Raw genomic sequence first — 26611 nt, 5'->3', positions numbered from 1 at the left:
GCTTGGATACTTTCTGAGAAAAAGTCAGACAGGCCAAAGGCATAGCAAGGACCTTGCTAAAACCGAAGCACAAAGAAAGATAAGCCTCAGCCTTGTTTTATTTATCAGTGTCACTGCAGCCTTAGAAGCTACAGCAATTGAGATACTTGATGCCTTTGTCTCACCTCAGTCTCATGCTCTTCTCACTTGTTTTCTAGATCAAACTGCTTTCTTCTTTTATGGGCCAAAAATTCTTCATGGGGACCTTCTTTGTTACTTGAATCTCATAACTAATATATATGAAGACTAAAGATCACTAGGAGCAAGAGACCAAGTTCAAGAACAAACATAACATGAGATTTAAACAATATTATACCCTAAATTACAACATTGAAAACCTCTGTTCATTTGTTACCTAACTCTGCAGTACCTTTTCTACCTGAGTTGTGATTTGCCTGACATCAACATTTGAATATATGCCATCATAGTATCTCTTTCTCACCATTGCTAATTAGCATGAAGTTAACCTCATTCCAAGATCTGGAATTGAGATATTCCTCTACTTAAATCCATGGGAAGCAGTAGGTGTACTTAACATTGTTCTGCTGGGGTAAGAAGCAAGCTGGACAGGGGGAGCAGAGGCCAGCACCCTCAGATAGAGGGCTACAGATAGACACAGCACTACAGAGAAGTTGCTGAGGAACCAATGTTACTATATTCCCACAAATTTTTCTTCCTCATTTCCCTCATACTCAGTCTTCTGATTCCACTTCCACCACACTTCTCTCTTACTGCCAACAGAAGTCAGCATGCATAATCTGTAAATACCATTTAGTCATAGAGGCTGAAACTACAGATATGTATTAAATTATTGTAAAGTTTACTAAAGAGAAGTCTCATTCTGATAGTTTGACTTTTATGTTGAGGTACTTCATTGCCATTTTCTTAATATGCTTATTTTATATTTAAAAGTATACCTAGCAATATATATTATGCAATACACAGATATACGCACTATGCAATAAATATATACACGATATAAAAATGTAACATAAATATTTACATACTATGTAGTAGCTATATTTATATCTTCTATAAACAAACATAAAAAATAATACATATTGTAAAATTAAACAACATTTGAATATTGTGGAGCTGGTATAAGTGCCACTTACAGCAGGGAGGTAACTGTTCAACAGAGCTGGCATGAGTTATCATACTGTACATCATCAGAGAGGTGTGAGAAGGCACAGCTGAGTTTACTGTTTCACCTGATAAACTAAGCCCTGGAGCAAAGGATTCCCTCCCTGACTGACATCTTGCACATTCCCCGATGGCTGCCAGCTAGAGATGTCTCATAATTAACATGCAGTATCATGTTTACAGCTGATGACCATTTCACACAAGGTCATTTCCACAGAATATCCATGACACTGGTTGCTCCCGGATACTTCCTTTTCAAACACGAATACTTTAATGCAGTCTTCCACTCAAGACACCACAGCATTTACAACATAGCTGCATAAAACTATCCAGCCAGCCTTCATTGTGGGCTGCCTCAGGGGGTCATCCAGCTTTCTTCTCTTCCCCCTACACTTTCCCATAGTCTGCCTTGCACAGGATCTTATATGATTGAATGTTAATCCTGTAAAAATAGAAAAAAAAACAGATAACCAAGCATTTGCTTCAGTCTGAAGAGTGATTTCCTTTTACAGAAACCTGAAGATACAGCTGAATAACCACATAGTGAAAGTGTATGTCTCACTGCTGTAATTACGGAACAAAAAACATGTGCAGTGTCCTAAATAAAGTTCAGTTACCTTGTTTTTACTGCACTCTTACTGATAGCCCCAAGTAGCCCACGATTCCATGCTGCAGAATGTCCAAACGCAGGAAACACCCTCCCCACATCTCCATCTCCTCTTTATTTCCCAAACAAGTGATTGCAAAATAAAGACACAGGGGAATTAAATCACGTAGTAAGGAAGTGACAGCATCAGAAATGGCCTCTTTGCCTTCCCTGTCTGATGTCATACAGCATCTGGTAAGTTAGAACCTCATGAAGATCCAGATCCTTGGCATCTCAGTCATACTGGTGGAGGAAGACATGCAGCCAAGTTAGAGTTGCATGGAGGAATGGAGACCAGGAAAAGAAGGCAAGGAGAGGACAACCAGTTTTGTAAACTATATAGGTATAGAATAAAATTGCAGCAAAACTGATAAACTTCCAAGTCAAATTCAGTAGGTGCCAAATCACCTTATTTGCATTCCACGTTTATGCGATCATAGCTACTTGCTTATATTTGCACATTTTCAAAATTTATATCTAAAGATGCAATCTTCTAAACACGTGCTAGTCTAAACAGGAAAAGCTCAGGCTGACAAAGCAGTCAAAGCTTTGAAATTATTAGGGTTAATCTCTTCACCAGCAAAAATAATTTTCTTAACATCCATGAATGACTGCACTATTGTGAGGAATATGTGCTAGAAAAAGTTATACCCAGAAAAGAGCAAGCGTGTGGAGACAGAGGTAGTGTGTGCTTGCAGACATTTTGTTTTGAATTTCTGTAGACCTTTAAGGTTATGCTGAAAAAAAACATAAGCTTAATCAAAATTCAAGCAAAATCAGGGTTTATAAAGATTTCCTTCATAACTCGCCGATGTGATCAGCTATTCAGAAAAAAATAAATCAGCATCTGTTGTGATACAGCCATCCAGAATCTGAAAGAACTGTCAGAGTGAAGACATCACAGCAACTCTACCCCACCTCGGCTGTGTAATTGTAATGACTCAGAGCCTGAAGCCCATAAAGAACAAAACCAGCCTTAAGGCACTCTGTAAAAATGCTGGAGATACTGTGCAGAGTCGCTGAACTACGGTAAATTCAGAATCCTGTTTTCCAAAACCATGCCTTGCTTGCCTGTGCTCAGCCGAAGGCGGGAGATCAGTGTCTGCAAGAAGCCACAGGGTGGCAGCGCTGCCCCACGCCGGCGTGCAACTAGCCTGGGAACGGGAGAGCCAAACCATGTCCTCGCAGATGATTTGAAGAGAGAACTTGAAACATTTATTTTTGACAAGCGAACCTAGTTATGCATTTCAAGTATTAAACTGAATCTAGCAGAATACACCAACTCTAAAGAATTCAAAATTTAAATTTCATACTGTTCATTCTATCCTAATTAAAGCTATTTTGCTACCACGTCACATAAGCAGAGTACATAGTTACAGAACCTCAATTTCAGGAAATTTTCAATTCAGTGAATACGCTGAATTCAGTGAATACCCATATAAATATACAATTATATAATTTTCATATAAAGACCGATATTCTTTCTAAATTTGAAGTCCACTTGACATCTGTTTCATTCATCAGTCTGGGTGGTGAGTCCTTAATGGGCCACACTGCAGGCACATTCCTGGGCTCCCATGCAAAGCGCAACAGCTTTCCCAAGAGAAAATGTAAGCGTAGCTGAAAGGTAGTTCATCGCAGGCTCTACTGCCTACAGACAGCACAGGTGGAACAGTGCCAGATTTAAAGGACTGTCAGAACCGACAACCAGTGTCATCCAGGCACTCACACTGTGTCCTCATGTCCAGTCCTGTCTGCCCTCTCAGCGTGCACCACGCAGTGACCAGTCCTGCTGCAGTGCAACATGCACGTACGGAGCTGCAATACTGGCAGCTGCTGGCTCCGTCAGACCCCGGCTGACCGCTCGGTTCAGCCAGAGCGTGTGTGGAGCCGCCAGGCAGAAAGCAAAAGGGACTTGGCGCAGCTGCAGCAAGCTGAAGGGGCCAAGGGCAGCACCCACAGAGACTGGCGGGCCAGTGTTCACAGCACCTGAGCCGAACACCGCATCGGCTCCCCGGCGGCTTCGCCGGCAAACGCGCTGCCTCGGGCGGGGTCGAGCTGGAGCCTGTTATCAGTTTTACAACCTTTAGGACACGAGACAATGGCAAAAACCGATGCACAGGCAGCTCTAGCTGAACACGAGGAAGAACTTCTTTATTGTGCGGCTGACCGCGCACTGGAACAGACTGTCCGAGGAGGTTGTGGAGCCTCCCTCACCGGAGACGCTCAAGAACCGGCTGGACACAGTGCTGTGCCGGGTGCTCCGGGCGGCCCTGCGTGAGCAGGGCGGTCGGAGCAGACAACCCGCTGCGGTCCTTTCCGACTCGGCGCGGGCCCGTCCCGGGGCGTTCCGCGGCTCCGGGGGCGGCGGACGACAGCGGAAGCGCTGCAAGCGCGGCCCCTCAGTCCCCTCCTCCTCCCTCCCGCCGCCGCCACTTCCGGCGGCCGCTCTGCCGCGCCGCGTCTATGCCCGCGGCGCTGGGGGATGTTTATTGTCGCGGGGAGTCGGCCCAACACCCGGAACGCCGCCGGGCGACCGGCACCCACTGACCGCCACAGCGCTGCGCCCTGCCCCGCCCCGACCGCCGCCCGCCCGCACGGTAACGGCCGCCGCCCGCCGACGGGCCGCGCTCCTCCTCCTCCTCCTCCTCCTCCCCCTCGCCGCCGTCTCGGCTCCGCGGGCCCGGCCGGAGCCGCCGCCGCCGCTGAGCCCCGCGTCCCGTCCCTTCGCCGCCGCCCCTGCCCGGCCGAGGTGAGGGAGGCGGCGCGGGGCCTGGCCGCGGCCCTGCCGGTGCCTCCCGCCGCGGTGCCGGTCGCGCCCGGGCGGCAGGGCGTGCGCGGCCGGGGCCGCGGGGCATGCAGAGGGAGGAAGGGGCAGGGCATCCTCCGGGGGAACGGGAGCAGCCCGGCCGGCCCGCGCCCGGCCCCGAGGGCTTTGTGGCGGCCCGTGCCCGCACCGGCCGGCGCTGCCGAGCGGCGGAGCTCGGCGTGGCCAGGCCGCCTCGCTGCCTGCGCTTTGTTTGTGCCGTGCTGGCCGCGCAAGTTTCGGGCTGGGGTTGAGGGGGGAGAAGAAATGGCTGTTGACCAGAGCGTTGTGACGATGGCGCATATAGGGCTTTGGGTGAGATTCCCAGCAGAGGGAATAGGAAGGGTACTCGTGCTTCTCCGCTGGGACGCGCAAATGGTAAAAATGTTTGACTGGGAGGGAGTGAGAGGCTTACCCGTTGCCTTAAAATATTTTGTTGCAGCTAAACATTTTTACTTTTCTTGGGACATTTCATCATGTTGGAATGGCCACCGAACTTGTTGGTTCAGACTTTTGTCGTACTTAGGATGATTTTTCCACGAATTATAAAGACAGAAATGATTCTTCTTAGTGCTTGGCGTTCCTGGATGTTCTAAAGGAAAGGTGGCACAAACTTGAGTTCAGCTGCATCTTGCTTTGAATATGAATGGGCCTTTTGATGAGAGAAAGATCTGAGGGAAATGGCGTGCAATTAATTATTTAAAATATGCTTTCTTGTCTTGCTCTATATGCTCTTTGGTTTTATTCTTGCAAATGGATTTATTTGTGTTGGACGACCCTACGGAGGTACAGTAGGCTTATCCAAGAGCAGGACTGATGTGCTACTTGCTTATGATATAGCTGGTATTATCATTCAGTGTATGGATCTAATTGAACAAATCCCTGCTTTGACAATGGTTTTGCACATATTTGAAAATTTTCTCCCCCAAAATATAGTCATGACTGCAAATCCTGAAAGGTGAGAATAGTAGCTTCAAGATGGCCTTTTGCTTTAGGCACAGTTTAACTTGCTATTGCAACTGAAAGTAAAAGCATGCACCACCAGCACAATGGCTGGAACTAAGAAAGTTGTTTGGAGCAGAGGATGTTCTGCACAGACAATAGTCACTATGTTGCTCTTGTTTTCAGGGAGTCATTCAGCAGCCACTGTGACCTTACTGTGTCTAAGGATTCAAGCAGATTTCAGAGGTGTGTCACCTCCAGCATTTCATGTGGACCTGTTTCCTGAGGGGCTGAACAAAAATCTTTAAAAGTACATCTTCAGTGGAAGGATGTAATCATCTCTCTCCATTCCTGGCAGGCTTTATTTATTCTCCATTCTCATATGGAAACGTCCTGTAGAGGTTCATGTTAACTTCTTCAAAAATGCCTTTCAGGCCTTAGTTTGACAAATGTCCACTGACACAGCAGTGACCGGTATCCTTTCAGCTGGGCTGTTGGAATTGTTTGTGAAGTTGGTCAGTCTGTGAACTGCTTTGGAGAAAGGTTAAAAATAACCAGTAAAAGTTGCTTATACTTAGGCTGATGGTGATAAAGGTGTTTATTAAACTGTTCTGACATTAACATAACCATTCTTACATATCCCCCATCTACCTTTATAGCTCTGAGTTTCTTGGATCAAAGGTAGTCAAGAGCTTAAAATAATACTTTGTTTATATACCCCATCCCAAGTGCCTTTCCTTTTTCTTTGATGATGGTACATGGTTGGTTTGGAACTTTCTGAAGACAGACTGCTGGCTTTTTTAAGATTGTAAGATTTCCGTGCAGGGTGTTTTGTCTTCACGTGTGTTTATAGAGTATCTAAAATAGTACGTCTGTGATTCTAACAGTGGATATAGAGGTAATGCTTTAAGAACTTGCGTGTTCATTCCTCCCTCTGAAGTATTTCTTATTCTGTGGAGTTTTTCTGGTTTCAGTGTAGGCTACATTACAGTGTCAAATATCCTTGCATTAGCTTTTGCTGTTGTTTTTATTTTTGTGTTATCATGCTTAATCTATTTACTCTTTTTTCCTTTTTTTTTTTTTTTCTCTTGGGGTAATATTCCAGATACATCCCTGAAATCTATGTTGAAAAGAAAGAACAATGCTCTAAAATTTCCCTGATACAAAATAATTCAAATTTCTACAGAGATGTATTTCAGCTTGTTTCCTCTGCCAGGGTAGATTGTATTAAGCTGGCACAAAACAGTTTGAAATCAACGTTAGCTAGTTTCTTCTGTTGGAGAAAGGCAAATGAAGTACATAATCTAAAAGAAATGCTGTACATGTAGGCAAATTACTTTCAAATTTATTATTGAATTATTAAATTAGCATTAGCTGGCTAAACATCATTTTAGAAATGAGATCTAGAGTGCCAAAATTCTACAGTTCAGATGAGACAACTTGAAGGGCAAAATTAATCAACAAAACCTATGCTGAGCTCAATAAAATCAACTTAAGCATTTGCAAATCCAGAACTGGAAAGAACCTGATGTTTGGTTTCTACTCAACCTCTGTTCTGCAAGTGAACTGCATAAGTATGGAATATAAATAGTCTTATAAGTAAGGAGCACTATTTTCCCGATTTTGCATAAAAGATATGGAAATACAGAAATTCAGGTTTTGGGAAATAACAGACAGTGCTACTGTAGTGTGTATGAATAGCAGAGAATACAAGAGACAGCTGGGAAAGAGGAGGATCAGAATGTTCCAGCTGGTCATGCTTGCTGGAGATATGTGTAAATAAGAGCAACATCTTTCTTTCTTAGACATTGTTAGACCTTTTTTGCAAATATGTTAGATTTTTTTTTTATGTGATCCATGTATTTTTATTTTTTAAGAAAGTTTAAGTTGCTTTTCTTCTCATGGTTCCTCTGAATTTGAAGTTGTTTAAGGCTTCTGACAGGAAGGTAACATGACATCTTCTCTGTAGATTATTTTTTCCTTTGTTGTAAGTAAGGTGTGAGACATTAAAATTAATGCTTAAGTCAAAGATTGTGATATGTTAATGCTTGCTTACTGCTTGATCACAAGTATCCAAGCCTAGAAACCTTTTGGTTTACCCAATCTTTCCAAACCATACCTTGGAAGAGTTTTAACATTGTATTTATATTTATTTATTTATTTATTTATTTATTCATATTTAATAGAAATGGCTGTGTTCAAAACCACTGACATATTATATACAATTTCAAATTGTAAAAGCCCCTCACTTAGTATCTGTTGTCTTGAGCTTTCAGAGCATGGCCAATTAAAATGGAGACACACCACTGTAATCTCTGTAATTTTTCTTCTCTTAGTATCTATGCAAGTAGGTTGTACTTCTAACCAAGATACATTGTAATAGCTGAAAACATCCTTACTGACAGCTCCACAGCCGCCTTTTTGCCTTAATAATAGATCTTTTCCTTTTAAATTGTAATTTTCCTCCCTTTTCAACAACTTTTTCCTTTGTTCTGAATGAGCATGTGACTTTTCTCCCTGGATCTTTTAAAGATAAGCCATGTTTTATGGGGACATTACCATACAATCCTATGGTTGCTTAGGTGTTAGCAGCCTTTCAGTGGTGTTACGCGCAACTCTGGTGTTTCAGAATGTAGAGGCTAAGTGTGCCAGAGGATGCATGCTGATAATTGGGAGATGCTGCTGATTAGAGGTATCTTGTTGACAATCTTTCCTGGGTTCCAGTAAGAGTCAGGAGTTGGAGCCAGGGTAGAAAACAAATGTCACTCTGAAGATGCCACGGGTTCCAGCTCCGTTCTGGCCCTGCCTGCATGCCATTCAAAATCTACACATGTGCTATCTTTGGATCTGGTGCCATAAATTACTTTCCCAATCTGTAGTAGTCCATCAAAACCAGATGGGATAAGTAATATCTGACTTTGAGGATTCATGTAATTTTTGTTTCAATAAAAAAGATTTACAAAAGGATCTGGGAGTACTAATTAGTTACTGTTTGTTCTCTTCTTTGCCTGCATTCCCTCCACCCCCACATGTAACCTTTGGTTTTTCTGTTTTCCTCTTGCTGTTTCTTCATCTCTTTTCTGTGTTATCATCCATCTTGCCTTCTCTTATATTGGACAAGCCAACAATTACAGAATAATTCTTTCAGCATGGAACACGCTGCAGAGTAAGCAGTAACCACCACAGTAACTGATGCAGTAAGTTGTGCACATCTGCCATGTAGTTTGTTACTTCTGTGTTGTCAGTGAGTGGTAGTCAAAGATGTACCTTGAGTTCTCCATTACAGACTATGTCATGATGTTTAGGAAGGCATAGTCAGGTGAAAATACTGAGAATAGCATTAATGTTATTATATCTTGAAGATTTATAATATAGAACATAAGGCAAAAACATTGAAAGTGATATAAATAAATCATAGTCTGATAGGTATGTTATTGGTCTTGATGCATAGTGTCCTGCTTCTTCATGGCAATGACCATGTGGAGCATTGCACATATGTGACCGTTTTTCTTTGATTTTGTTTTTTGCTTTCCTTTTTATTTTGGATGAAATATTGCTAAAAGGTTTATGTAAGTCCTTTTCACTGTATACCAATGATCTTGCTCTTGTCCCCTCTCATTTCTTCACCTGAGATCTATTTGAGATGCCTGCTGTCTTGGCTTTGTGTGGTTACAGAAGAGATGTGGTGTGTTCTTGGGCTGGGATGAGTGGTAGCCCAGCTGCTGGTTTTAGGATTCTCTTTCCCAGCTGAGGGGTGTGTGAGGATGAGCACAGGCAGCCTGGATGCTTCCTGGGTGCCTTAGGTTTGCAATGCATGTGTGCCATCAGATTTACCTGTGCTTTTCCTCAGGAACATTCCATCTCATTCTGCCCGTACAATGCCTGCAGTGCAGATAGTCAGCCCAGGCTGCTGCTGCCACCAGGTCATTTTGTGTAGTTTGGTTTGAACTGTTATTGGGAGAGATAGACCAAGAGTGCTGGATGAAGATGGGAAAGCTGTGGTAGCAGGCTGTCTACAGACTGCAGTTTGTGTGACCAGTGTTAGTTCAAAGTTATTCATAGGCTCATCCATTCCAACACAAATGTCAAACTGTTCAGAATTATCTGCTTCAGCAGTCAGAGAAATGTATTTTCCTGAGGTGTCTAATGACATCCTCAAACAAGCTGAGGAAAGATTATCCACTGGAGCTATGGAAGAAGTTTCACTAATCCTTACAGTGTCTTAATATACTTAGTGAGACTTGTACCATATTTAACTGGCAATTTAAAATACTCTTATATATATATATGTATATGCACTTCATTACTGTTAACACAGCTTTGAACAAGTTACGTCCTATTTTCTGGCACAAAGGATGCAGACCTCCCCCTCCCCTCACATTGTTAAATGAGTCAGAGTGTAGTGAATTTCTGCTTCTTGTATCGTTTAAGGGGAAAATGTATACAATGGCATTAAGAGGCAATTTTCTATTTGTATGTTTAATTTTATCATTTTTGCTTCTCAGGATGTGATCTTCGTGGTGAGCTAGTGGGAAAACTGAGTTGTAAATCACCCCAATGGATGCGGACAGTGATGTTGCACTGGACATTTTAATCACAAATGTAGTGTGTGTTTTTAGAACAAGATGTCATTTAAACTTGAGGAAGATTGCATTAGAGGGAGCAAATGTGATATACAAGCGTGACGTTGGGGTAAGAGATTCAGCATACCTCAATTATCTGTTTTTAGAAATGTTCCTTAAGCTAAACATTCTTCAGCCTAATACCTGTGTATGGTGGATAGAGAAAAGCAGAATTTCCTTTCTCTATTTCTCTTGCTGTAGGTATTTATTTACTACTACATTACTTGTACAGAAATGGAAGTGATGAAATGCTGTCTCAGGAGACAGCACTTGGTGAGGTGAATATTGGGTACAAGGTTTGTGATGAGGCCTGTTATACCTCAGGGTCTGTTTTGGCTCCCAAAATTTGATGACTGTTTCAAGAAAATATATCTTGATACGGAGTCAGCAATGTCAAATCACTGTAATAAGAAAAAAAAAAAAAATCAGCATGGTGCTTGTGGTTTTCAGCTTTTTATTTAGTGAAAAATACCTTAATTTAATCTATTTTGTGTACACTGAATCATTGGCTATTTCATGGTTATTTTGCTTTTCTCAGGAGCTAGGCTTTTTAATTATTGAAAGAGATGAAGGACCAGTTCAAGCCTATCAAAACTAGAGGGAGTTTTAGTGTAACTTTAGTTGATTTGGATAACACGTAATTTTTTTTTCTAGTATGAAATTGACTTATTGCTAATTTCCAATTTTTCTACTTTTCTTTTTTAGAAGGTTTTAATGAAGCTTAGGAAACCTAGGATTACGGCCACAATTTGGTCCTCAGGAAAAGTTATTTGCACAGGAGCCACAAGGTGAGTTCATGAAGATTCTTTCTCTAGCTCTAAATCCTTGTGTATTTTAAAATACAGCATTGTAAATGAAGAAGAGGTGGTAATTGCTGCTGCTTAAATTGGTTCACACTGGATCACATGTAGATCTTTGTCAAGCTATGTATTTGGGAGGAAGTTTTCTATGTGAAGTGTTTGTCTGAGGCTTTTGAAATCTTGATCAACAACAGTTTAGCCTTCTTGGGAGAGCAGCAGGGAAAACTGCCTTGTTAAGAAAATCCTAAAGAGATTTGAGAAGCCTTTAAGAATTCTGTGTGTTTAGCTGGAAGTTAAGACTTGGGAAGGGATGACCTTTCCTGAGGATATCTCCTTATTTTTTCACAAAACCCTACCTGAATTTAATCAAGTTTTACAGTGTTGAGGGATTGGAAAGATGCAAAAGCAGACTCTCAGTTCAGAGACATCTGACACTAAACTCTTAAGAGCTGAATTCCTTTAAGATATGTCTGCATTTCAAAGTAAGGGAAAGGTAAGGCAAAATAGTAAATTTGCATACTTTCTGTGTCTGATCTGTGTTCCAAAATTAAAGAGGATTGTTCCGGATGTTAACTCCAGACTACCCACGATCTTATTTATCTGTTAAGGGTACTTAAAATGATGTATGATTAAAACATGTCTCTCACTTCAGCTTGAGCCAAGTGCCAAGATACTCTGCAAACAGGGCATGAAGGACTCCATTGGAATGTCTATCTAGTTAAAATGTAATACTTAGAGCAGGATGGAGTGAAGGCTGTCCATGAGATCATGGTTGATGTGCTACATTATATAATGGTTCCTTTTTTAGTCTGAGTAGCTATTGTGGTGTGTGTGTGTGTGCACAATCTAGCTAACACTAGATCCTTTTCTTTCTTTATAGTGAAGAAGAAGCTAAATTTGGTGCCAGACGACTAGCTCGTAGTCTACAGAAACTAGGTTTTCAGGTAACTCTGATGAGAAGGGACTTGCATGACTCAAGCAATGCTGATAGTTCATTTTTTAGAAAGAAACAAAGAAGAGGGAGCATAATGGTTTAGTAGTTAACGTGTTTTCACACAAATGGCCCTTTTGTGTCCAAATACATTTTCCAGATGCTGGTTAAAGAGAAGCTGTTCTGTTTTGTGGATTTGAGTTTTGCTTGGCAGCTCAGAGCAGTGCTTCTTCACTGGATAATGAGCAGCATAATTTGTTTAAGATATGAACAGATATGTCTTAGAATTTACAATATCTCAAAAGATTTCTTTGGAAAATGTTGTAATGTTCAAATATTGTAATTTGAACATAATTTTCATTCATTTCTAATGGAATAGCAGATACATTTTCATCTGAATAAGGGCAAGTTTAAGCTTCTTAAATTAAATAAAAAGGAAGAAAAGTGCTTCTGTGCTGTCATGTTGCACAGCTGGAAATATGCCAAATAACAAACTTAGGACAGGGAACTCCCTCTTTTATCTTGTTTTGGGTTAACATTACCAGTCAGAAACACCACTTGCGTTTCATAGTAAGGGTTGAAAAACAGCAACATGAACCACTTAAAATTACACCATTTGGTGCTCTAAAACTTCCTGATAGTCTATTGTGCTGTTTACACACAGGTTCAATTTATGGACAGACAATTAAATAGACACAGTAGCTGTCATTTTCAGAGAAAGACTACTTTTGATTATAGTGCATAAAGGCAGTGGTGACAGCCTATGCTGGTAATGCTGCATCAGACTGCAGCATAAGTGTACACTACTACTGTCACAAATGTGTACTTGGACCCAGTCCTTTTAAGTTGGAATGGAATGTTAAGTCAATGAGGTGCACAGTACTTCCAGGATGGACACACCAAGTTTTGTCATAAAGTGAGCAGTTTATATTTTGAATATTAAGTTGATTTAAGGCTAAGTTGCTTCTTTCTAGTTATGTTTCTAGTTATCTTTCTAACTATCTTTCCAATTATCTTTCTAATATCTTTCTAAAAAGTGTAGATTGAAGAAGAGCAGCCATTTAAAGTTTAGGCAACCTCAGAAAATGTGCGAAAGTTTCTCTAGTGACATTGCCAATGCTGTTATGTCAGCAGTGCAGATTCTTTGTATAGCAGTTGTCTGTTGGCTGTTTTGTTGTCATCTAAAGTATCTGTGGTAGAGAATAACTGAAAAGTTATTGAAATCGTTTAAGTTGGGTTTCAGAAAGTTACAGAGTTGGAAACCAGTTTGCTACTGGCCACTGGACATTTAAAGCAAAACTGTTGTTACCTTTTTCCTTATTCTTAGCTTTAATACAAATGGTATGTAGCAACAAGGCGTTAAAGAAGTTCACAACAATATTTAAGCCTTTTCTCTGTTTACTTTGATGTTCCATGAGCTGTTAAATTTAGTTTCTTTTCAGTGGGCAGGTGTTTAATACAGCAGTTTGAGTTGTTTCTGTGTCTCATCCTTAAACTGTACTATAACCATACTGCTGTAGTGACCATGATGCAACTCAGTTCAGCAGATACTCCACCACAGATGGATAATGTAAATATTCTGAGTCCATTAAGTACTCTTTAAATGCCTATTAGAAAAGCATCAGTCTTAAGATTCTAATTTTGAGTCATCAAAATATTCTAAGTAGTAGCCTTGTCTTCTTTTTTTTTTTTTTTTTTTTTTTTGCAACCCATGCATCTGACTTGCTGTAAATTTCTAATGTCTTTTTTTCTATCTCTTTTGAAAAGGTAATTTTCACAGATTTTAAAGTTGTGAATGTTTTAGCAGTGTGCAACATGCCCTTTGAGATCAGATTGCCAGAATTTACAAAGAATAACAGACCTCATGCGAGGTATGTAGGATTTTAAAGAATTTTAGTTCTGGAATACTTCTTAAGCTTTTATTTTTCAGTTCTAGATCTCTCTTTTTTACTTTTCATTTTGTTTTCTAGTTATGAACCAGAACTTCATCCTGCCGTGTGTTACAGAATAAAATCTCTCAGAGCTACCTTACAGATTTTTTCCACAGGCAGTATCACAGTTACAGGTATTTTAATGTCAAAAAATAAATATTTAACTTGTTGGGAATAATTAACTTTAGAGCCAGTAGGTTTGGGAAAGCAAGATGTTTAAAACAGTCAAAAGATAATGTTGAAAGGATTTAGCTTCCCTGTGCTAGCACCTAGTTTGTTTTTGAGTGAAAGTGCCAGAAGAGTTGTAGGGAAAGTATTATTATTGGGCGGTTCAAAAAATTAGTTAGACTGGATGTACACAGTCTGTTTTTTTTTAATGAAACCAAAAGTAAGATAGCACTTAAGAATGCAGGTAATTATTTTTTTATTTAAATATTTCAATTTTCCTCCTTTTTGCTTCCATTTTTAGAGATGTTAACTGCACTGCATTTAGCATTAACATCCGTTTCATATATACATATTTCCAAACTTCAGATTTATGGAAACTCATAGGATAGTATAGCTTTTTGTCATAAATGAACCTGACCAATATTTGTAGTTCTACAGACTTGTGCTCTCTTCTATTAAAGCTCAGCTAAGAGAACCACCACTCAATCACAGGCACTAGTGATTTTTCCCATGTAGTCAGAGACATGGTTGTCCTGGGTCTTGGAGAGGCCAGCCATTTTTTTTCTTCTTTCTTCATCATTTTCATTTTTCATTTTGTTTTCTGTTTGCTTGTGAGATGTCCACCACCAGTGTCCATGTACAAGAAGTCAGGTTTTCAGAGAATATATGTTAAAATGCTACAAAACCAAAGAAAATCATTTTGTATCACTTTAGCAACAATTATGTCTTGCAGTTGTTAGAGCTCAGCTACTGGTTCAGAAGCTGGGTAAGGTTTTTTTTTATTTTCACATCTTAATTGCTTAACAAATGCCTATGTTTATGCAGAACATTTCCAACAAGATACTGGAAGCAGTGTTTTCTAAAGAAGATAAACTTACATCAGGTTCAGTAATCTAAAAATGAAGAGCTAAAAAATATTTCAGGATTGCAGTATATGTTCAGAACAGTGCAACTGGTTTAGACAAAACTAGTAAACTAGATTTAAAATAAATAAGAAGCCTTAGTATCACTGCAGTAATAAAAAGTTCTCAGCATATCTTGTCAGCCTCCTAACGAGATTCAGCTTCTCTGTAAGATTCTTATTACTTCATTGCTTAGAAAATCACTTCCATATTTTTAGAATTTTCCTTTCAAATAGGAAGGTAAATATGGTAAACATAGAAGTTTTGCATCCTTCTAGTTTAGTTGTAGCAGTGAGTTTGAAAAATTAACTCGGACCTCTATTGATTTTCTAGGCTTCTGCTTTGCCTCTCTTCTAGAGGAAAAAAGTGTCCTGAGCATTATGCTTCTTATTCTAAAAATTATTTAAATTACTTTTCAGCCATAGTGCACTCCTTCTCAAGTGTGTTCAGATGAACTTTCTTTTAAAGATTCATGTTTCTGTAGTACTAGTACTTGTAATACCTCTTCCTCAGAGAATTTTGAGATACATAATTAGAAATGTTACAAAAAACCCATGAAGGTGAGTTCTTTTCATGAGACAAGTATAAGAAGATTTTTTTACTTTCGTAAAAGATAATAAAAATCACTAGCATGTAATAGAGAGAACTATTGTTTCTTTGACTCTGAAATGAAAAATGAGGGCAGTTGTGTTGTTTTGTTTTGTTTTTTCCTTCTCTTATATGCCCTAGAATGGTGATCCAGATTTTACATCTCTTCAGCCCTAGAGAGAGTGGCATTTTTTTGCTGGAACTATTTGCCTACTCATATTTTCACTTTTTGAAGGCTTCTCCTTTCCTGAGAACTTTCTTTTCTAATAGCAGCCAAATTTAAGGAGGGTACAGTATCTGCCCAGAAGACGGGTATCTTTCACTAGGCTTGTTGTAGCTGAATGCTTCACTCAACCAGTTTGAAAATACAGGAAGAATCCTATTCTTGTCCATTTGCTTTCTGACTGAGCATGTAAAACAATAATTAGTTAAGTAACTTATGCCTAAGTTATTGTTTTTGGGAGTAATTTTGAACAGTTCTCTATACTTGGAAGAAACTTTTGAAGTCTGAAGTGGAGTTACAAAAACTTTGAGTTCCTACTCATCAGAGCATATGAGAAATTGCTGTTCTCCTTTACCTGCATCACCAAGCTTCTATCCAGAATTAATATCTTCCACCCTGTTACTGTTCACTTATTTGCAATCTTACTTTATCATTGCGTAAAGTGATCTAGTACCACCAGCAAACACTGCTAGGTCATTTTTCCTTTTCTTTGCCTGGATGCTCACAGATCATGTTAGATAACCTTCTTCCTGAGATGATCAAACCATTCTCTGACTTCCAGGTTTTGTCCTGAGATCAGTGATGAAGCTATTTGCAAGTCTATAATTTTCAAACCTAAAATAATCTCACTTGAAATGTACTTCAGTTAAATCCAGCATTATTTAACAGTAGCTTTGTTGGTAGGTTTTTAAAGCAAGAGCAGTAAGTGGCTAGGCTTGAAGAAATAAATTCCTAGAAGGTTGACATAAGTAAAAGAACTTATTTTACCTCAGCCACTCAGCCTCTTCTCTGGGCTATTTAAACCAGTAAATTGAAAATCAGCCAAGCTGTTATGAAATTAAATTACAGTATTATTTAATTGTAATCTATCCATTGACAAATGTAGAACATCTTGCAGATTTACAAGAAAAGACTTTCACATGAAAAGTGTTCAGAGAAAAACTGTTAAGTTAGGAGAAATTGGGGAGAACTTGTTATTGTCTGTGGTATGAAGTTGTGATTGTTAATAATATTAAGCTTTTTTTAAAGGTACTGTTGTTTTAATTTCTGATTCCTTGAATTTTCTCTTCCTACTGCCTTCTTTTTTTTCTTTTTTTAAACTGTGTCTCAGGGCCAAATGTAAAGGCTGTTGCCAGTGCTGTGGAACAGATTTATCCATTCGTGTTTGAAAGCAGGAAATAAATTTTTAATTCACCACTTGATGGTTAGGTTCCCTAACCAAGCACCTTCAAAGACTGCTGCACATTGGACTAAAAGCAAAAAGGAAAACTGGACCAACTACAGCAGAGGAATACAGACTCCTACTTGCTCATGGCCACAGTATAGACTCCAGTTCTTTTGGATTTTACTCTTAACAGTGCTGTATTGTAAAAACAGAAGTTTACAAGTTATGAAATTGCTGCTTTTAAAAAGACATTATATTTATTTTTGCAGTAATTTCTGTGTATTCATAAGCAAAGCTGTCACGATGTGCACTACCTTTAAGACATTTTTTTTAGCTTGAGCTTGTGTTTTATTTGTGAATAGTCTTTTACATTTTTGTATGCTGAATATTGGGCACCAAAGAAGCTGTAAAAGTTATCTTTTTCACCTGATGAATGTGCACAAATAAAAATTTGGAAAATATTTCTCTTCATACCTGTTCTGTTATATTCCTTCCCTTTTTATATTACAATTAAAATTGTATAGTTGCAAATTAATTTGAAACAATGTAAGAATAGTCTTTTGCTGATACCTTCTGTTTCTGTTTGTAGTATGTGTAAAACTTCGTGCTTGGGCTAGATTGAAATCTATAGTAGTTAACGTATGTTTATCTGACAATGAAATTTGGTTTGTTCCCAGTTCTCTTAACTACATGCCAGACTTCAAGTATTTTCTTGTTGTTACATGAAGAGAAGACATTTCTAAATATAAATGTCTATAGCAAGTGTTTTTCTGTAGATGAATTGCAGAATGCGCTGAGTTGGAAGGAAGCCATCAGGATCACCGAGTCCAACTCCTGGCCCTGTACATGACACCCCAAGAGTCACACCCTGTGCCTGAGAGCAGTGTCCAAACGCTTCTCGAACTCTGTCAGGCTGGTGCTGTCACCACTTCCCAGGGGAGCCTGTTCCTGTGCCCAACCACCCTCTGGGTGAAAAACTTTTTCCTGATACCAATCCTAAACCTCCTCTGACTCAGCTTCACGCTGTTTCCTCAAGTCCTCTCACTGGTCACGAGAGTGAAGAGATCGGTACCTGCCCTTCTGCTTCCCCTCGTGAGGATGTTGAAGACCACAATGAGGTCTCTCCTCAGTCTCCTCCAAGCTGAACAAACCAAGTGACCTCAGCCCCTCATAAGGCTTCCCCTCCAGACCCTTCACCATCCTTTTGGCCCTACCTTGGACGCTTTCTGATAGCTTAATTACATTATCAACTTACGAAGCTACTGTAGAAAAAACAACTGCCTTGTCCACCTACTCAATGCAAAAGAAAAAAAAATTAAATGTGAACTTCAGGAAAATTGTTGTGCTTCAACTGGAGAAGATGTTGTGGTCACTCTAATCCAGCCCCAGCCTATTGCTGAATGATTAACACAGACCTTTTCTACACTCTTCTTACTGTATGCTGTTTTGATGACAGGAGCTGCCAACAAGCAGTGAAGCTTGATTCTGGCATGTATTATTATTGGTATTAATCTTGGACTTGGAAGCCAGTAGATGTTTCTTTCAGTAAGTGCACATTTGAAGAAGAAGAGAGGTGAATGCTTAAAAGTAACTGCAAATGCTACTTTTAAAAAGATACAATAAATATGTATAAATGCATGTATGTCTTTTTTCCCTATCTCACTGAAGAGAAATGTAATACTGCTCTTGTGTGCTGCAGGTAACATTCAGTCCTAGGGGGTACTAAAAATAGTAAACTGAGCTGTTACTGTACTAGAAATCACAGCTTCCAAAGAAAGGTGAAAGAACAGCTGGAGGAAGCAAAGGCCTGGCATGACGGATTTCATCTGCCTGAGAGGGTGGCGTAGAACTTGAGGCTGTCCATAGTGACTGTGCAGAAAGTATGTGAAGGAAGGAGTAGTATGGGAAATGCTTCACCAGATCCCTCAGAACAAAACAAAAGAAAACTTTGCTGTAAGTTGTAAGTGGTACGTTCATAAAGGCCTTTTAGAACTCTGTGTAGGTGTCAGAGAATGTTTTGGGTTAGAAGGGACCTTCAAGATCATCTAGTTCCAACCCCCCTGCTGTGGGCAGGGACACCTTCCACTAGAACAGATTGCTCAGAGCTCCATCCAACCTGGCCTTTAACACATCCAAGGATGGAGCAGCCACGACTCCAGGCAACCTGTTCCAGTGTTCACTATCTTCACAGTAAAGAATTTCTTCCTTATACCTAATCTAAACTTACCTTCTTTTAGTTTAAAGCTCCTCCTCCTTGTCCTGTCACTACATGCCCTCTCCATGGTTCTTATAGGTTACCTTCAGGTAGTGGCAAGTCACAGGTCTTCTCTTTCTTTGTTTCCAGATAACAATTCCAATTCTCTCAGCCTTTCCTCGAAGGATATGGGTTCCATCCCTCTCATCACCTTGGTGGCCTCCTCTGGACTGATTCCAGCAGGTCCATCCAGAGCTGGATGCAGCACAGCAGGTGGGGTCTCACCGGAGCAGAGGGACAGAATCCCCTCCCTCATCCTGCTGGCCATGTTGCTTTGGATGCAGCCCAGGATAGAATTGGCTCTTCGGGATCCAAGTGCACATTGCTGGGTCATGTCCAGCCTCTCATCGACCAGAACTCCCAAGTCCTTCTGGGCATGGCTGCTCTCGGTCTGTTCATTCCCAGCCTGTGTTGATACAAGGGGTTGCCTGGACCAACATGCAGCATCCTGCACTTGGCCTTGCACATGAGATTTGCATGGGCCCACTTCTTGAGCTTCTAAGAGGGCTTATAACTATGAAATTATGAAGTTGTGTTAAATAGTCAGGGAATTCAATATAGCATGCTATGTGTAGGAAAGCTTGGTACACCTAAGTTTTCCAGTTTGTGTCAAATAATGTGGACCTTGGCACTCGTGACGTAAATAAGGATTTTGTACATAGTCAAAGAGCAATGAACAAACCACCATTAGGGAACACTAGTTATTATTACTACAATTTTAAAAAGGGAAAATCGGAAGGTATTTGAACAATGATCAAAATTGTAATGGGTTTTAGGGACAAAGTGTAGTCCCAAACTGATGAATGAGGATTTGGCCATTACAACTACAATAGCTGTCGTAGATTAGGCTTGCCTCTTCAAATCAAATTACAAAGCTCTTGAGTGCTACCAGTGAATATCTGGAGCTTTTATGAAGCATATGTGTCTCCTAAATTTATCTGTGGAGAAAGAGGAACATTTTGCTTTGTTAGTACTGTCACGTAGTGTGAAATCTGTCTCTTAGAATAAAAATGAAAGCTAATAATGAGCTGCAATGTATTAAAATGGGCACTGGTTCTTTTGAAGTGCTTCCTAGATCCATGCTAGCAGCTTGAAGCCTTTGTAACAATCCATAACAGAGCCAAAAAGCACACTACCAAATTTGCAGGGTAATACTGAAAAGAATAATAGCAAATAAGAAATCCCTTGAAATGTATGCCCACCTGTCCTTCTAGCGCTCTAAGGGAGCCTCAAACTATGAAAACTACATTATAAAACATATGATGGAGGGCATCAGCTGGTGTATGCTTATTCTGAGAGCTATCACTCCTTTTCCTACTGCTCTAAATAGGTAGGTCCCCACCTCAGTTTGGAATAGGACCTGCTGCTGATGCTTTCTCCTGTGTGCACACACAGCTCCCCTTTCCCATCATCACCAGTTAGCATTTTTGCCTTTGCTTTGTTGTGCTGCCTCCACCCAGGTTCTCACTACTAACTCCTGCATGCTCAATAGAAGATCCAGGCCAGTGTGTCCCAGCATGTTGGCTCTCACCTCCAGTGTGGGAAGCAATGCTTTGGATAAACTTACCTGTCAGTCATTCCTTCCTCAGTGACCAAGTTTCCTAGAGCACTGTTCATCTGTCCCTGATTTCTCCAGGTGGATCCCATGCAAAACTCCCTACAGTGCTCGGCTGTAGCACTGGCAGTGCCATAAAAAGTTCATTTCACATTCTTTACAGAGAAGGGTTGATTCTATTTATACACCCCACTAAGGGTAGTAGATTGATAACTCTGACTCATTGCTGGCTTGTGGGTTGTCACAGCTACTGGAACTTTTCCTGCAATTTCTAGCACCATTTTATCATTCTCAGACTTGCAGTTAGTGTTACCAGGGAAATTTGTGCTTTCGTTATCAGAATTGTATGCTGCTTTTTTTCACGTATTTGCAAAGTTTTGAATTCCAACCCAGTCTTTCCCAGCTTAGTGTTGCCTGCATATTTAATAAGCATATTCTGTTCTGTAATCCAGTCCATTGATGAAGGTACTGAATAATTTTAGATCTGGGACAAATTTCTTTATGGAGTGCTTCAGAGATCCAGGGATGTGATTTGTAAAATGTATCCTTTTTTCTCTTTTATTTTCATAGCTGATGAGATGGTGAGTGCCAGCTCTGTGTCATCAGATATGCAGGCTTTGTTATAAAAGACTGTACAATTATGGCTACATTTACAGGCTATATAAGGCTAAGTCTGTAAGACTACAATTGAGACTGTAGCTATAATAATTTTTAAAATCCTTGACTACAACATCATGACTTGTAGGAGTTATCTGAAGGTCTATCACTGTCTCATCAGTAAAACCAGTATTGAAACTATCCCTTCTTCAGGAATATGGCATTTTTATTTATTTGTTTCTGCACTAAATAGGTGTGCATGGAAAAAGTTTAGAAGAGCTTGCAATGAGCCCAAAACCTGTAAACTGGGGAGACAATTTCTATGGTATGTTCTAAGTTAAATTTGTTTCTGTAAGAACATTCAGAAAATTTATTACAGCAGAGGTGTCTGGAAAGCTGCAATGCTGAGAAGGATTTTGCAGAAGCCCCTTTCACTAAATACAATGTAATAGCAATTAAAAGCCAGTACAGACTTGGATTGTATGTGCAAACATCTGCTATCTGGAGGCAGCTATCAGAAAAGAGTACCAGCCAGAGCAAATGGGGACACAAAAGGAAATGCAAATAGTCCACTACCTGGTAAAGTCCAGGATCAGGAAATTGATTAATTTCCTGCAATATAGTCTTAAAATACAGTAACACTGAATATTACTGGATTTAATCCCAGGCACTTGTTAGTATAATAATAATGTTGGCAGCATATTTGGAAGACTACCCAGAGTCACCTTTGTATTTCTGATTCTGAAGTTGACTCAGTAGAATGCATAATGCTGATAACTGTCCTCCAGCATAAACACGAAGCAAGTGAAGAGATTTTCATAGACATCAGTGCTATAAAATTAAGGCTCTCATCCTGAGGTAGCTAAATGTTTTGTGACTTCAGGCAAATAATGGCCTTGGCTTCAATAGTTTGTTTTCAGGTCTTGAACATGAGCTCACTGTCTTGACTAGACTTGTGCATACAAGTCTGTGATGTCAGTATCTAGAAATGCAACCGTGTGAGAATCTGATTGGAACTGATCTGCTTTGCTCAGAAGTAAAACTTTATTTGTGCCAGTAAGTCACTTTTCCTTTAGTGCAGAACATAGTCAGGTGGTTTTAATGCTATGAGACAGCAAATAAAGTGGGATCATGTGCTTAGTTCAAACTAGTATCTGCACTCCAGCTGACTCTGTCAGTCTTCCAGCTGCCTCAAAGAAATGCTGGAAGAAATGCCACTTTGTGGCTACAGAGACAGCCAACATGCTTTTAAAGCATGCTCTGTTTTGGTTTTTTTTTTTCTTTAAACAAGGAACCATTTATTTATCTGCTAATATATATTTATCTACTGATCACTCTAACAACATCTATTAACCCACTAAGAAAAAAATACCAATGTTCTTTTATGGGAGCCATATGAATAACCCTTTGTAGAGACTTGTTGAGTACTTTAGGATACACTTGCTAAGCAATAACCAAGAACTGGACATAATTTATGATCTGCAGTGATTACATTTCCTTCTTGAATTCTCTGTGTGCTGCCATGTACCACAATTCTCACTTTCTGAATCCAAAAGTCAGTCTAGTGTGTCCTGTTTATTTTGACATCAACTCTGGTACCTTCAGTTTCCAACTTTCCTGGAAATGAGAGGCCAAAGAAATCCTCTTTTCTCTTCTGTAAGGCCATCATCAGTTTAGATTACTTTATTATAGAATCCATAAGGTTGGAAATGAGCTCAAATATCAATGAGTTCAGTCTTTGACTAAATACCACCATGCCAACTAAACCACAGCACTAAGTGCCACATCCAGTTGATTCTGGAACACTTCCAGAGAGGATGACTCCACCACCTCCCTGGGCAGCCCATTCCAGTGCTTAACTGCCCTTTCAGTGAAAAAATTCTTCCAGATACCCAGCCTGGACCTCACCTGGTGCAACTTGAGGCCAGTTCCTCTCAGTCTGTCACTGATTGCCTGGAAGAACAGGCCTACCTCCACCTGGTTAGTTAAGAGAGTTGTAGAGAGTGACACATTTAGTGTCCCACATTAAACAATCTGACAATGCTTTCTGAAGGGTATTTCTGAGGTCACTGAATCCTGGCCCTACTGAGAAAATTTATGTAAAATTCCTCTTACAAGTTGACTGTGCTCTGCGTTATAAATAATTAAGTTCATCTGAACAAGATCTTTTTTCAGATCTTGTTAAGCTGAATCCTAAATTAATTTATAAAAAGTTTATATCCAGTAGTTCTGCACTAATGTCATCTTTTGCATTCCATAGTTGTCCATTTGGACACAGCATTGAACATAGCATTTTTTCCATAGCATTGTTTTCCCTAACTTGCCAACAGTTAACCCTTTTCAGCCCCATTTTTGCTAGCCTAAACAGACCTGTCTTTGGTAGGCTCCTCCTGTTGAGACTCTTTCTTCTTCCTGGCATCCCGATTCTTCTTTGCACTTCTTCCAGACTGAACTGTAGTTGAATATGAATAGGAGATTTGTGTGCAATATTCCAATTTCCATTCACCTCCTGTATGCAAGAGGTGAGTAACCTCAGGGGATCTGAGGGATGTTGGTTTAAAACAGAGTCTAGATTTCCAGTTAGTCATAAACTGTAACATTCTTTAATGTTGGCTGTAAACTGCCGCTAAAAGAAGTACTACCAAGAAATAAAAGAGATAATATCTTGTGTATAATAACGATACCACATGCCCCATAAGAGTGTGAGCATCACAAAGCATCTTCGTTTTGTTTAATCAGTCTCTTGGTGAAGGCTGCTTTGCTTGCCCCGCGTCTAGTAGAGTTGCTCTTTTTCTCTCTCGGCAAGTTCCACCAGTTTCTCTCTGCGCTGGCTCACCCCGCACAAGGGCGTCCTCACGTATTTCCTGCAGAAGCACAAAACCCCGCACACGTTGGCCACTGCAGGCGGCCGGCAGCGCGCTCTCCCAGCGGCACACACTGAGCGCGGGGATCGGGGCCCGGCAGGACGGGAGAGCGCACCCCTCAGAGCCACCCCGGCACCCGGGATGCCCCGGGACGCCCCGGGACGCTCCGGGACGCTCCGGGATGCTCTGGGATGCTCCGGGACGCCCCGGGATGCTCCGGCGGTGCCGGCGCTCCCCCGCCTGCCGCGCGGGGGCGGCCCCGCCGCACGCTCCGCCCGGCAGGGATGGATCCCTAAGAGGAGGGGAAGGGACAGCCCGAGGGGCACCGGCAGCACAGTGCTTAGTCCGTGCACTAATTGGTCTATAAACAAGCTCCTTCAAGCCTGGCTGAGTTGCAAATATTCTCCTGTAATCTAAAAAATACAAATACAGGATGATAGTAAGATGTTCACATAATAATTACTTTAACTGCCAAAATAAAGTATCTAGACGTGTAGGTTAGTTTATTATTATTTTTTATTTTGGAGGTCAAAAAAGGCCTCTAAAGTAATCAAGTCCAGCTCTTAACTGAACACTGCTATCTTCACCATGATACCATGTCCCCAAGTACCAGATCTAGATAATTTTTTAACGTTTCCAGTGATGATGATATCACCACTTCCCAGGGAAGCCTCTTCCAACACCTTACCACCCCTTCAGTAAAGAATTCTTTCCTAATATCCAATCTAATCCTCCCCTGATGCAATTTGAGACCTTCTTGTCCTGTCACTTGTTGCTTGGGAGAAGAGACTGACCCTCACCTGTCTACAGCATTCAGTAAAGACATAAGAAAAGCTCATTTAACAGCAGCTATCAAAATCCATATGGAGCCATGAAGTGACATCCAGAACAAGCCAATTTGAAATACAGGGTCTTGCCCTCCCATTTTCTGCATGCAACCCAAAACACACAGTCCTAAATGCAAGATCAGAGTCACCCTCCCATCCAGGACAGCAAAAGTGTTGGGGAGCCAGGCTTGGCTGCAGGTCCTCAAAGGGGTGCTCAAAAAATACCTTGCCTTTAGGGCCAGTCCTTCAGCACCAACAAAATGTTTGGTTGGCTGCTGAGATCAACATGTGCAAGCTCAAGCCTTGAGACAATCTGAATTTTCCTTTAGTTTCCTTTTTCCCCAATAGTTTCATTTTTTTCAATAGTTTCTTTTTCTTTTTTTTTTGTTTTAATATGTGATGCTGAAAGGCTTTGTCCCTCTGACACTTGGGGGATGCAGACACATGCTTGGTACTTACTGTTTAGCTAGTTCCATGGATATTTGCTCCAAGGAGCATCCTTTTGTCTCTGGTATAAACATGATAACAAAAGCCAGTGATGCTAGACTCATTGCTGTGTAAATGAAGCACACCCAGGACAAGCCAATGAGCTCTACAAAGGAAGAAAACATGTCTTTTTTAATTTTCAAATACCGCAATTTTTCTTCCTGTTGATGTATTTTATAAGGCCCCTAATGCACAGGAGAAGTTAGAAAGAAGCCAGGCTGCTATTCTTAGCTCACATATATTGAAAAATAAGAGTGGCTTTGCTTTTTCTAATAGTCCTTATGAAAGAAAATAATGAGTTCATATTGGTCCACTTAGCATGAACCTATTGGTTTATTTTATTTGCAATCACTCTGGATGAAAACAGTGAGTAGCCATTGTTACTGGTTTGTGGGAAGGCAGGGGGGATCATGAATGCCTTGGATTTTTGCCTGTGTCTGGTTTTGGTGCACATTCTTTCTTGGAGTAAATCCAAGCATTTTTCACACTATTACAGTTGTCTCCAGCTAATCCTCCCCACCTGTCAGTGCCCAGCATTTCCACTGCGAGTCACGGGTGCTGTGCCAGAAAGTGATCCAAGAGTGAACTCTTAATGGAGCATCCAAGAATTAGTGGTTTTCTGAGCCTACAGCCCAGGGGCAGGTAGACCTCTGGCCAAGGGATGCACTCTGCAGCCCCTGAAAATTAAAGTTTGTACAAACCCAACAGTGTGCTGCAGCCCCCTTAGCCCTTTTCCCTGCTAACATAAACCTGGACAGTTGAGACATTTGTCAGTTGTGTCATGAGCTGAAAATTGTAGATGAAGCTTCTGATCCAGCTGGTACCTCTGCACCAGCAGCTACGTGCAGATGCTGCTGGCTACTCTGACCACCATATGTATTCATTTGACAACAGAATTCCCAATCCTGCCTTTCCACCATAGACTAGGAATGCATATTTTCTTGTACTTGCACTTTCATAAATCCAGATTAGACCCAGTTAAGCCAAGGGAGTTACTGGGGCTTTACAGACTTTGAAACTGAGACCAGGATAACAGCAAGATGCGCATTAACAAGTAGCACTGCATGACAAGTGGGGACCTCCCGGTGAAACAGCTGACACTGAACACCTGAGGTCTGCACT

The 26611-nt window shown here is 40.7% G+C and overlaps 2 protein-coding genes across 6 annotated transcripts in view; one reads left to right on the top strand and one right to left on the bottom strand.

Moving 5' to 3' along the window:
• Positions 1-4269: 4269 nt before the first annotated feature.
• Positions 4270-18544, top strand: TBPL1 (TATA-box binding protein like 1). Of its 5 annotated transcripts, none has more exons than XM_021540666.2 (8): positions 4270-4428; positions 8711-8773; positions 10082-10268; positions 10904-10986; positions 11879-11942; positions 13697-13800; positions 13900-13994; positions 16853-18544. In XM_021540666.2, exons 3-8 carry the CDS (start codon positions 10134-10136, stop codon positions 16921-16923), a joined length of 552 nt encoding a protein of 183 aa, XP_021396341.1. In that variant the 5' UTR covers positions 4270-4428; positions 8711-8773; positions 10082-10133; the 3' UTR covers positions 16924-18544. The 5 variants fall into 5 exon arrangements, with proteins under 5 accessions (XP_021396341.1, XP_021396337.1, XP_021396342.1 ...); XM_021540664.2 differs by lacking the exon at positions 4270-4428 and adding an exon at positions 4485-4580 and having other exon boundaries at positions 8698-8773; XM_021540662.2 differs by lacking the exon at positions 8711-8773.
• Positions 18545-22334: 3790 nt separating this feature from the next.
• The window catches only part of SLC2A12 (solute carrier family 2 member 12), a 31969-nt gene continuing 27692 nt past the window's right edge, over positions 22335-26611 (bottom strand). The window contains exons 4-5 of the mRNA XM_021540661.3: positions 25463-25595; positions 22335-24176 (exon numbers count right to left, since the gene is read on the bottom strand). Coding sequence (XP_021396336.2) covers positions 24086-24176; positions 25463-25595 — 224 coding nt within the window. The 3' untranslated portion in view covers positions 22335-24085. The remainder of the gene's footprint in view (positions 24177-25462; positions 25596-26611) is intronic.

Source organism: Lonchura striata, chromosome 3 (assembly GCF_046129695.1).
Source record: "Lonchura striata isolate bLonStr1 chromosome 3, bLonStr1.mat, whole genome shotgun sequence".
Classification (NCBI taxonomy): domain Eukaryota; kingdom Metazoa; phylum Chordata; class Aves; order Passeriformes; family Estrildidae; genus Lonchura; species Lonchura striata.
Note: the sequence above shows the minus strand (reverse complement) of the source record. Positions and strands in the feature narration are given on the sequence as shown.

Excerpts from the sequence above, each read along its gene's own strand:
- TBPL1 (XM_021540662.2), top strand. The coding sequence starts at position 10,134 with ATGGATGCGGACAGTGATGTTGCACTGGACATTTTAATCACAAATGTA. Across the intron at positions 10,987-11,878 it reads ATTTGCACAGGAGCCACAAG|TGAAGAAGAAGCTAAATTTG; the intron begins GTGAGTTCATGA and ends CTTTCTTTATAG. Across the intron at positions 13,801-13,899 it reads AATAACAGACCTCATGCGAG|TTATGAACCAGAACTTCATC; the intron begins GTATGTAGGATT and ends TTTGTTTTCTAG.